A 12,793-nucleotide genomic window follows, 5' to 3' on the forward strand; every position below is an offset into this window, starting at 1 on the left:
GCCTATGTTTAAGAATATTTAGGGTGTTGGGTTGACACCACTTGACACCACTTTCCCTTGGATCACTACTTACAATTGGTTCATAAAATAGGGGTTAACAATGACTGTGCACTGGATTGCTACATGTAACCCCTTTATTTGTTTTTGCGTCTTGAATAGTATTTGGTGTGCAAACCTTTTGAGTGACTTAGCTAATTAATTTTAAGAGTCGCAACCTCTTTGGCCTGTCCAAGGAGGGACATTATGACAACTTGTTGTTCTAACTATGTTATTTTCCTCAGCAGCAAATCAGGTCAACCAGGTTTTAATAGAAAAGATGTGCGGCCTCATGGAGCCCTATTCGACTACAACCTGCAGGCTTGCCCTACTGGAAGAATTTGAACTCCAGAAAACAAAAAAGTGACAGAGTCAAAGGTAGAAATTTCCACCAGATGATACTTTTTGCACCTTGTCATGAAATTGAAATGAAATTTAATTTTTTCCTGCTGGCTGCTGGGAGATATCCTGCCAAAAGTCAATTGGCTTTACTGGGACCTTGTACAGCGGCTATCTAAAGCCCACTTCGGCCATAGCCTGCTTGCCTCACTCAGGATTTTTGACTTCTATTCCAAAGACTAAGTCTGAAGGTAGAACTTTTCACCAGGCCGAACCTGGTCCACGTACCCGACTCGTGCATCATCACAGTCAGCCTTAATTTTTGACTGTGGCCTGATTGAGTGTGACCAGATAATCATGGTTGGCGCCTAATGCTTTTTAAAGCTCTTTTGAGCCTTCCAATTTGAAAATTCATAACTGTGATTCAAATTATTGGATTTTTTCCTGATATCGCTATATTTCATAAAATGAACTCATTTATATTCGATTTTTCGTGTGTTATATTTTAACTTTATTACTGCTACCAGAGGGATAAGCACAGTTTTATGTAGGGACTTTTTTGGAGTACCCTGACAAGGGCTGTGATTATGCTTTTTAGGTGGGTTGTCATCCCCTCAACGAATACACCAAATTCTTACAGCCAGTGGATGTGTCATAATTTTGGCATATCCATGTGTTATTTTGATTTCTTCTTCTTCTAGCTCTTACATTGTACCACTCTTGTCTCTTGGTGACTCTACCCCTTCATTTTTTATAAAAATGGCAAAGTGTACTTAGAATGCTAGCATTAACCAACATTGCTTCTCTGCCAAATACATTCAGTGAGATTGTGAAATAATGATATAAAGCAGACAGAGATAGTTTGCTTGCTGGTCTGATTGGACGTTTGCAAACAATCTTATTGTCCAGATGGTATTGAGTGTTAACAGCTTTTAATTACTGTTTCCATCATTGCATTCCCAATGACATTGACTAGGGTCCACAACTGACAGGCAGGTAATTAATAGCAATTACAAATAAGGGGAAAACCATTGGTTAGCAATCACTAACAGTAAAATTAGGACTTTTGACTGCTTACACCTCCACAGTTATTGCAACAGGTGGCAGGCAGGCATACACTCCTCACAGGAGCCACCAGAAGGCAAGTTGGGGTAAGAGTTCAAGAAAACAAACTGAAAACATTCACATGGCATGTAATGTTATTTCACAATTTTAATCCAGGTATTTCCATTGCAGTATCAGGAAGCTCTGCTTCTGGTTTTTCACCACACCGAATGATCAAATGAGACTGTGCTAGATTTATCATGCTCCCCCTGCAAGAGCTCCACATGGCACAGAAGCGCACACCAACTTTACAAGCTAACTCTTTGTGGAGCTAGTGTCAGCCTTGTGATTAAGCCTGCCACTTTGAGTGTGTGAGGGTCTAGCCTCCTAGGTAATACATATTCATCAGGTGTTCAATGAACATTCTTTTCTCAAGGCAAGTATAAATTCAGCAATTGTTTATCCCCTATTCTTTTCTAGTTGTCTGGTTATGGAGAATGAAAAAACCAAGCTAAAACTTTACTCTCCCTCTTCTTCAGTTTTATAGTTGCTTTCTACCCCACCAAATGTAACAGCCTGGTAAAGTTTGATCTCAATAATAGCTCCTCTAATTTTCACACTGTAATTTCGGCCTATCAGAGTCTCGGTAGAAGGAACAGGTGTGGCCGTCCACCAATACATAGTTATCTGTGCCTCAGAACTTGACGACCTAACTCTAAAATCAAAATCTGAATAAATGAGGCATTTTGCAGGACTCAAGCCTGACCATATCAACACAGGTCAAAAAGGTTCCAGCTAAAGCCAGAACTGTTCTAAACTTTTTTATCCACGAATGACAGTCGATTAGTGATTTAGGCATTATCGAAACTAGTACCCTTTATAGCCGTCCTCCATTCTGCTGCTATGATGAGCCAAGGCATCAGAAGCATGATCACATTCTAACAGTTCTCCGAGATTTACATTGGTTATTTTTGGCAGCCACAATAACATTCAAGATGATCTGCATTGTCTACAAAGCTTTTACAATTGCACCATCTTGGCTACCTTCAGAGGGCACTCGAGATTGCAGGAACTACCATAACTTAACACTTGGATTTAAAAGTGTCTGCTAGACTATCATTGTTAGGAGCGGCACCAGTAATATTAAACTCCCTTACCACTGACTTGAGATATGCAGAATCTCTAATCCACCTCTTTAAACTACATCCGAAGTAGCATATTTGTACTATTTTCTATGCTTCTCTATCACGCTTACCATTCAGTGTATGATACTCCTCAAATTTCTTCTCCTCCTGTCAATTGACTGGAGTACCCTTTGTGTCCATCTTTCTGGGGGATTCCTGGCTCATACATATCAGTCACATTGCTTGTTAAACTCGTTCTGGGTAAAATCCCATACTTTATGTTGTTTAAATGTACATCATTCTGATACTGTATGGTTCCATGGTTTATGGATATTCATGGTGTATTGTTCTTAATTATCTTCCCTGTAATATGACATCCATCATGTCACATCAGCGTGCACATACCATATGGTTCAGTGTACTATATATGAATGTAAAATAAAATAAATTCAAGTGTAAACAAAAATAAATACAAAGCCATGACTGAATATTGAGGTACAACAAGGCAGTCTGTAGTCTGAGTCACCATGATTCAGTTTCAGCTACAAGACAAGGGTTTATTATTTCCTAAATGTATATGATACCTCTAGGATAGAGTGGCAGATAGGTTCTGTCGGAGAGATGTAACAATCTTGATGCAAGAGTTCACTGATCCCCCTCAGTGCAAGATGGTTTCACTAAGAATACCCGTGCTTGCCTCTGGCAAAGCGATCCCCAGAGAAAATGTGGGAGATACTTACAAATTAAGCAACTCTTGTGTGTTATTGTTGACAGTGGGAAAACTGGATGGGACTGAGAAGAGGGGAAGGCCCTAAAAAATGTATTATCTTTGCCAAAATCCTCAATGGTGCAAGCGGTGAGGTTAGAAACAGATATCACCTCTTGGAACATTGCGGTCTGCACGGCTTCATTAAGATTCTGGCAGCGCCAGGGACTAGGTAAGGACAATAAAGTCTCACAGTGGTGCAAGAACAAGATAGTGAGGAGTAATCTAACATGGGCAAAAGGGGTAAGAAAAACTCTGATAAAAGCTTGTAAAATGTTGAGGCTTAAGATTAGTCCCCTGACCCTACAAATTGAGGTTGAAAGGAGAGAACTTAGGTCTCTTGGCAAAGAAACCTATCGAGACAAGGGCCAGGAGTACCTCAGGGAGAAAAATTCAGTATGCTGCATGGCTTCTTCATGGCAAAAAGAAGCCAACTTCCCGTACATCGATAGATTACCATGCCGAAGACTGAGAAGAGAAGTTTTAAAACTGAGAATTGGCGACCACCCCTGTTATAACAACTATGAAGTAAAAAGAGTAATGATTAGTAGTAATGGGAAATGTAACTGTTCTCTGGGAACAACATGTGATTTAGTAGACATTTTATTAGATTGCCAAATGGTTTTAGAAATACGGAAATACATTTTACGCCCAATTTGTATCAAGTATAGTACAAAAAACAGGGCACAGGAAGCATAACTTTTACTGGAAATTAAGGATTTAGAAATTGCTTCTGCTTTGGGAAGGTTTATACAATAAGTAAAAGAATTTCTGATATGTGACTAGCACCTCAAGCTCGCTTGCCTACAGGATATGGGTAGGATTCATGGCTGAAAAAGGATTATTGTTTTTGCCTTGGAAGTGCAGGATTTAAAGCTATGCCCAATGGGAAAGTTTCAAAATAAGATAAAAGTAATTTGAAATGGGCCCAATAATGTATTTTGTTTTAAACTTAGGATGTTTTAGGGATGGAAGTTAATAATGAATAATTTTAACATGAATCTTATGATGTGGTTTTATGGTGTAATTTGTGATTTTTATGAATCGTACTTTATACAGATTTCTATGTTTAAGGACTATATAGTCCAAATAAACTTTGTTTTGAACGTAACTGAACTATTGTTGCCATTCAGTATTGGAGATAAAAACAACCAATTAAATAATGATGGAATGCCACCAAGAAGTTTTCATAGTGGTCAAGAAGCAAAGTTGAAGCATCTCTTGATTGTTGTGGTCTTTGTGCATAACGGGCCAAAAAAAACAATTATGCTGCCTGTGTTTTTGTGTGCAGCACGTATGACCCAGCATCTTCTGCTGGGTGGCTTATTTTTTTCTTGCCATGCTTGATTTGGGGTTGGTTGGGCCCTTTCTGTATTGGCTCAGAAGATCTTATTTGACCAATGTTGAATGAACCACTAACTATCGGAATATTACTCAATAGTGAAGATCATTGGCTCAAATATTTTACATAGTTAACTCCTTTATTGTCTTAATGAGTCAGTCTAAGCAGGCAAGAAGTATCAGGATGTGAGCCTCAAGCTTGCTGCCTTTAGGGGCCTCACAAAAGAGGTCTAAATTGAACTGAAACTGGGCTCCAAAGGGGGCCTTACAGGACAATGCCATTCTGACCATGGCCAATATTAATTTGTGTACAATGTAAATAGAGGTGAATACTAATTACAGGAATGTACATGTCTAAAATGTATTGGACTGAACAGTTTTGTTTATCACTCATTAGTCTCTTAATTGAACCAGAAGCGAAAATACTAAAGTGGAAATACTATTTCCTTCAACTTATCAGAACAAGATTCTGGGACCTCCGTTTCACAAAAATTATATATGAACCAGAATAGCAACCAGAATAGTTTAATAGCATATATTAGTTCGATTTCAGATTATAATGAGACTTTATCTTTAAAATGTTTGCCAGACGTACCTGCTATTAAAAGAAAATGCTGGCTAAAAATTAAGGTTTAAATAGGCCTAACATCCATGCAAGTCGCATGTAGAGAAAATAATGCCCCCGGTGGTGCATTCACATTTTCACAATAATAAAATAATTGCAGATATGACAGATTGGGCTAACCCCAACGGCTCTGTGGGTTGACACATAGCTGATACAGAAAGAGTTGATACCAAAAGAAATTGTTGACCCGAAATTCGTAAAATCATGAGAATCTGTTTTTAAATGACATTATTTAAACGCAAAGAAGAATCCGATCTGCACACGCGTCGGATTCAACCGCACCCCGGCGGAATGTCTGCAGCGGCGAAAAGGTTATATCATTACATTATTTCTTGCTCAAATTCTGATATTAAAAAAACGCTTATTTGGCTACTATATCAATCAAGACGGACCTTTGTTTTGTTTGTGATAATTTTTAAATAAAATCTACTATTAATTTAATCTCTTTGGCATAAGCATGTAAGCATCAATTTCTTGGGTACTCAAGAATACTGATCCACCACTACAATTAACAATTCCCTTCTGGAATGTGATGCATTGAAATAATCCTGTAATGGTTAGGACTTACTGGTATGTAGTTGGGCTGACATTGATGCGACGGGGGTGACTTCCTGACTCGAACTTGCCGGCAAGCGTGACATTGTTCCCAAAGAGGCAATACCGTGGCATCTGGACACCGACAACTCCAGCCAGGACAGACCCAGAGTGAATTCCAATCCTCATCTGAAAGGAAAAATGCACTCATTGGCCATATAATCCAAAGTAAATCATATGCTTTTGATATTGTTTAAATGTATGAATCAGTTTATAAAGGGCAAACCTCACTGTGAGCAACACAGCACTGAAATTGTGGGGGATGTTGAATGTTGTTCAAAAATCACATGCAACAATTTGGGATTTAAATATTCATATTACATAATTACATTTGAAATATTTGTAAATTTGGCTTTGTATTTTTGCATTTATAGGCAGAGTTCCAATAGGTGATTTGCCTAGAATCACAATATTTTCAGTAGGTGCCAAGACTAAGATTCAAACCTAGGGCAATCGCTTCTAGCTCAACCGCTTTGCCACTAGACAAAGCATCCAGCCGGAGGCAGATCCCAACAGATCCTGTGGATATACAACTGGTAGTACACTTCATTGTTAAATATATTCCATACATGTGGCCACAACATATTGATCAATCTATTGTGCGCCCTCTTGGATCTCCGCTACCAACACTCACTTAAGGCTGAAAGACAAGCTCCTCTACACAATTTTTCTCCTTTTCACTTAGCATCTTCACTGATCCAGGCTCTTCTTTGATTCTCACTTTTTTGATCTTCCACATTTATAAACCCTGGACTCTTCTTTACTCTTACATATTAGTCATCGCTCACACAAACCACTTCATTCAGATTTACAGTCCCTCAGCCATGAGGTCTCTATTCCTGCTTTCTTCTCTGTGCTATAGGGAAAAGATTACACATTTTTCTTTAGCTATGACTCTATTTCAATGTGCGAAGAGAAGAAGCAGGGCAGGCCGACCCAGGCTCATGCGCTGCCGCTAGGTGATCCACTCCACCCCCCACCCCCCATCCCACAACTCCCCATGGCTTTGCGGCTTCTGGCATGATTCTGTCTTGCTGCTCCACGGCCAGGAACTCTCTACTACCGTAGCTAGTTGAAAAAAAGAAAAAGGGAGAAGGAAAGTAAAAGAAAAATATCGGCTGATGCTATGTAGCAGCTGGTGTCTTGATGTTTATGCGCCTGGAATAGGCAACTTGGCTGTGACTGGCCGTCATTAAAAACGTTTTTTCTTCCTCTCTCCTCTTCTTTTCTATCGCCCTTTTGGGTGCTGGCTGGCTCCTGGCATCCCTGGATTATCCAAGTGCTGATTCTCTCTCCAAATCTGATGGCAAAAGATTGATACTCTCGCTGCTCATTACTGTGGCTGGCAGACTGGGAAGGTGGCCTGGACAACATCTTAAAGGCTGACTTAGAGACCATAGTTGCTGAAATTTCCAGTAAGCACCTTGATGGTGTGTTTTACTTTTTGTTTTTGCTGCAAACTTGAGGATCTAAAAGGCAGTAGGGAGCGTAAACCAGGTTTCACACCAAGTGTTGCCATTCAAGGGTGCTATAGTTAAAAAGGTACCCTGGGATTGCATTGCTGGGTGTTCCTTCCTTCTCAGAACCCATCAAATTTTGCCCACAGGATAAAAAAAAATATCTGCAATGGGAAAGCCTTTCATGTTTTCAAGAATAAGGAATATTGATGCCACTAGTCTTAAAACTAAATCACCTACTGCGCAAATGAAGTCAGCATCTGCTGCAGCAAGGCCAGTAATAACATTGTGGGTCAACAGCAGTAAATAGCCCCTTAGGCTCAGAGGCAGAGTTGGAGGATCAGGGACTGGCGGTCGGGTCTGATCAGATGGCCTTGCCGCATATTTTCCAGTGCCCCGTTCAAAATGAGCTAACCATATCCTTGAATGAAGGGTGAGTGCACGGGGAGGATCACTAGCACACATTAAAGCCAGCATTTACGGCACCCACAGGGGCACTAAAAGAGGAAGATATCTCTACTGAGATACGATGCAATCATTCCATGAATGCTGTACAAGGGAAGCCGAAAGAATATTCACTTTTTGAAAAACTAAAGTGACAACATCCATCCTTCCAGAGCCTTCTACGATCAAGCAGAATAACCATTCACTAAATATGGCAGCCATTGCCCATTCCCCAAAACATACTGCTCTCCTAAATCCAGAGTGTTATAATGGGTCTGCAGTTGCCAGGTTAGCCTTTGGTAATAGATCCAAGGGTGGCCGCAACCTCACAAGTGCAATCTCAGGTTGCGATTGAAAGCAACCCCAAGATCTATCTTCCTAACCAGAGTACCTGGGATCTGCAGCTGTTACCTCAGCCCTTCCTACCAGATCCAAGCAGGATACTACTGCATGCTACAATGGAAAGTAACTCTAGGATTCAGCTGCCGATATTAGCACCGGTTATTCAGCAGGTCCAGCAATGGGATTTAAAAACAATGCTAATTCTTATACTGGGTGAAATACGAGATATAAACGCATCCCTGCAGCTTTGCCTGATGAAAATCGAGGAAGCTGAAGCAAACTTCCCAGGTACGATAAAGGAGGCCGAATATAGAATCTCACAGCTTAAAGATTGAATGGCTATCTTGCAGCAGCAGGCGGATCTAATAAGGAAAGACAAATTGTCGTTGCATAACAAGATTGATGACCTGGAAAACCATTTGGAACACTCTAACCTACAGATGGCTGCGAAGGGGCCCAAATTGTGCAATGGGTTGAGACATTTATCAAAAATCATGTGATGCCAGAAATTTCAAGTGACTTGTCACTTACAAGAGCCCACAGGGTACCGGCACATCCATTTCCAAACTCAAACTGGCCCAGGACGATTTTGGTCAATTTTGCCGACTATCATGTCAAGGAACAGATACTCTCCAGAGCCATCCAAAAAAAACAATTTTCAATGAATGAAGTACCATGTTGTTGAATATTTTGTGATAAGTTTGCTGCAGCTGCAAGGCGCCGAAAGGAATTTGTGAAACTCCTCTATTTATTTAAGGCCCAGGGTGCACAGGCTGCAATCACCCAGCAGTCTAAACTTAGGGTTTTAGTAAATGCCACATTTCATATCTCGAAGAAGCTCTAGAATTGTTGCAATCTATCTCTACACCGACGGTTTAAGAGGAGAGAGGAGAAGGAGAGGGGAAGGAAGAGGCAGATTGAGAGGAGAGAGGGAAAAAGTGAGAAAAGGCTAAATTAAAGCTGAAGAGATCTACTAGTATGTTTTTGTGTGGGAGTTGGGGTGGGTTCCCCACTCAGGGTGCTCCAACATGGCACCCAGCAGGAGCGTCTATCTAGGTGCTCTGATAGGGGGTGTTTAGAGGGGTACTGTGGGCTATTCCCCTCTGTCCTGGGTGGGGGGTCAGTGTGGGGTTGGTGGTGGGGGGCACGAATATTAAAAAAGAGCTGAATCTTAGTTAGGACAGTATTGTCGAAAAAATAGAGAAAATGGAAAGCAAAAAAAATTAATTCTTTGTGGTCTTTTTATAATGGGGGTTGAAGTACGCATAATCTTGGTCAATGTAAATGGGGTTACAAATAGCAAATAATAAGGGGATTTACTTAGGTGGCTTACCTCTTTGGCATCTCAAATATTTTTTCTTCAAAAGACTCACTTAAAGTCCAATTTTCCAAAATGATACAGTCCCAAGAACTATGTAAAGGCATATTTTGCTTCTGCTGGCCTTGCCATGAGGGATGTTGCAATTTATCTTGGGCGACGGTTAGACTGGGTCCCATTTGGTAGGTGGATATTGATCACAGCCAAGGTACTAGTTCTGTCTGTAATCACTTCAATTATAATGCCCAACAGTAGACATTCCTAAATGTATTATTAAAATTAATCACCTGATGAGAGGAGTGGTAGGTCAGATAATACTTGAGGGAGGATTTCAATTATATCTAGGATTTAGCATGGGATACCGCAAATAAAATTGAAAAACAATTTAAGCCTATATCTAAAAAGGTATTGGATATTATGATTCAAGATTATCAATTCAGCGATCCTTGGCATAGAACCCACTCGAAAATGTCAGAGTATACCTATTATTTCCGGCATTTCCGGTCTGCCTCGTGTATTGATTACTTTCTTATATCTCTTTCTCTTCAGTTTTTCGGCTCCCAAATATGGGCAAACTCTTTTTCTGACCATCTTGCCATCTCTCTTAAAATAGAACTAGACTCTATGAGTTGCAAAATGCAGGTGGCAGAGGGATTTTCTCCTTCTTTCCAACGGGGAATCGTTCATAAACATGAAAATATGGATTACATTTTTTTTCCTGATGAATAAGGATACCACAACACTTTTCTCTGTTTAGGGTGCCTTCAAGATGGCTACCCGCAGGTATATGATGGCTTTGTCAGTCGTTCAATCTAAGAGGCGGAGGGCACGTTTTCTGGAACTTTAAATTGCAGTTGATACCGAAGCTCAGTTAAGGGCAACCTCTTCGTCTGAGGAAATTGTTATGGAGCAGCAGCAGTCTAGCACTAAACAAGAATGAGGGAATTCTTTGTCCTGGAAGAGATAAACAATTCTCGGTCATATCAACAAGTTTATGAAGAAAGCCAGATGGTGGGAAGATTCTTGGCTTGGTCATCCAGAGTGAAGCAGGAAGCTGCTTTAGTTACTGAATTACAGCAACCCAGGTCTGGGTTCTGACATTTAATAAGGAAGAGGTTGCAAAAATATTCCATGCCCACTATAAAAAACTTTATGCCACTAAATATACAGTTTCACAAGAAGCCATACATCAGTATTTTTCGGATATCAATTTACTGGAAATGGTAATTATCAGGCTGAGGAATTAGTGGCTAAGCTCACAGCACTAGAATTTCATTGAGTGATTGCCGCAATGCCATCAGGAAAGGCCTGCTGGAACCACGGTTTTCCAATTGAGTTTTATAAAGTCTCTCAGGAAGAATTAATATAGTTTCTAGTGGAGCTCTTTAATGGAGTGAAAAATGGTGAAGAGGTACCCCAAATGTTTAAGGAATCAATTATTGTAAATTGTATTAAAAAAGGGAGAATCGTGTGACGTCAACTCATATCTAACAGTCTCTTAAATTCCGATTATAAAATCTTAATGAAAGTCTGGGCCAACAGAATCATGCCTGATGCCCAGAAAATTATTCATAAAGACAAGACTGGCTTTCTGCCAGGACAGAAAATGTCTGCTAATACCATTTTTTTAATACCTGCTATCAATTTCTTTAATACTAATCAGATACCAGCATCTATAATGATGGTCGATGCTGAAAAAGCATTTAACCGTAACTGGATACTGTTTTTTCTAAAAAAAGGGTTGGGTTTCCCAGTGTAATTATTAATATGCTATATAATATATACCATGCTGCACAGGCCTTAATTTTCTTGAACTCCAGCATGCTCGGAATTATAGATATAAATATATAGAACTCATCAGGGCTTTCCCTTGTTGCCTGTACTATTTACCTTTTTAATCGAACCATTGGGAGCCCGGATAAGGGCTAATCAGGGAATAAAAGCCCCAATTGAAGGTATGGACATGCTCAAATTATTTGCTAATGATATAATTTTGTATCTCAGGCCTGATGAACTAAATGTAAGTACAGTTTTGGGTGAGTTTGAGCAGTTCAATCCATTGGAGGCTTCAAAATGTATCATATTAAAACAGAAACCCAGATGTTCAACACACCTCAGGTGATAATCTCCCTGGTAGGTTACATTGCTCAGTGGTCTCCATCAATCCTATTTCATATCTAGGAGTTTGCATAACTAATTCCTATGTTGAACTCTATAAGCTGAATTATGAGGTTATCATAAAATAATCAGGGATCTACTTAATAGATGGTCTCTTCTCCCCTTTACTCTTATTGTCCGGGCCGCCCTGGGCAAAATTAGTTTTTTTATTTATGAATTTGATAATAAAAATCAACTCGGCATACTACAAAGAGCTGGATGTTCTTTTTCGACAGTTTCACTGGAACAAAAAGACACCCAAAGTTAAATTTACAGTCCTACAACTGGGAATAAATTAGGGTGGGTTGGCATTGCCCCAGAAACATGTATACTATGAAGTTTCTCTCCTTAATTTTTTGGTTTGTATATCGGATTCAAGGGCATTCTTAGATGATTTTATTATTTATAGAATGGAAAAGGAAGCAGGATCACAGCTTCCGGTCTTCATAAAAACGACCAAACTCCCAAAAAGAACAAGGTATAAGACATTACAAGACCTTCGTATTAGACTACAGTATCTTTATATCAGTGGCTGGGTATGAATATCTGCTGTAAAGGAATGTAAAGTTTTAGGTTAACATATCCAATCCAGTCATTTAAGGTTTGGGAGCATTAATGGCTTCAAAGAGCTGGGCCATTTTCTTCTGGGAGGAAGGTGTTTCACCTGGCAGGAAATTCTAGCTAGGTGTGGGAATCGTAGTAAGCCTTTTTTCTTTGGATTTATACAAAAAACCTTCTTCCTCAGATTGAAAGTGGTCTGTGTGCAGGTTTTATGTCAAAGCCCTAAACGTTCCATTAAAGCAATATTTAATCAGAACATTTTTTCAACAGCTAATCCAGGGAGCACGATGGACTGTGCCTCCTATGCAGAGAGCAACCTTGTTGTTTATCCCTAATATACAGGTAACAATAAAAACATGGGGTGACTGACAATTCAATAGGTATGTCATTTAGGTGGAATGGAACAAATTAACTCAAACATGAGCCTATGTGTAAAAGGATAAACTGTCCCTCATTTTACTGTGCAACAAAAACCTGCTTAATTTGTGCATATGCTAAATACATACAATTCACAAAAGAAACGTGCACGTTTTGTACTCAAGAGTGTTTTATGTGTACGGAACACACGGCGAAGAATGTACAACGTATGCCCAAGTAAGTTGGAACGGGTATGCAAGAAAAGGACATCAGTTGAAGGCTGACAAG

At 39.7% G+C, this 12,793-nt stretch overlaps 1 protein-coding gene across 1 annotated transcript in view; it reads right to left on the reverse strand.

The window, feature by feature from the left end:
• Window positions 1–12,793, reverse strand: part of GUCY1A2 (guanylate cyclase 1 soluble subunit alpha 2) — a 1,287,229-nt gene that overhangs the window by 62,907 nt on the left and 1,211,529 nt on the right. Inside the window, exon 7 of the mRNA XM_078655976.1 lies at window positions 5,844–5,998. Within this exon, the coding sequence (XP_078512102.1) occupies window positions 5,844–5,998 (155 nt within the window). The remainder of the gene's footprint in view (window positions 1–5,843; window positions 5,999–12,793) is intronic.

This window comes from Lissotriton helveticus, chromosome 8, assembly GCF_964261635.1.
Source record: "Lissotriton helveticus chromosome 8, aLisHel1.1, whole genome shotgun sequence".
Taxonomy (NCBI): domain Eukaryota; kingdom Metazoa; phylum Chordata; class Amphibia; order Caudata; family Salamandridae; genus Lissotriton; species Lissotriton helveticus.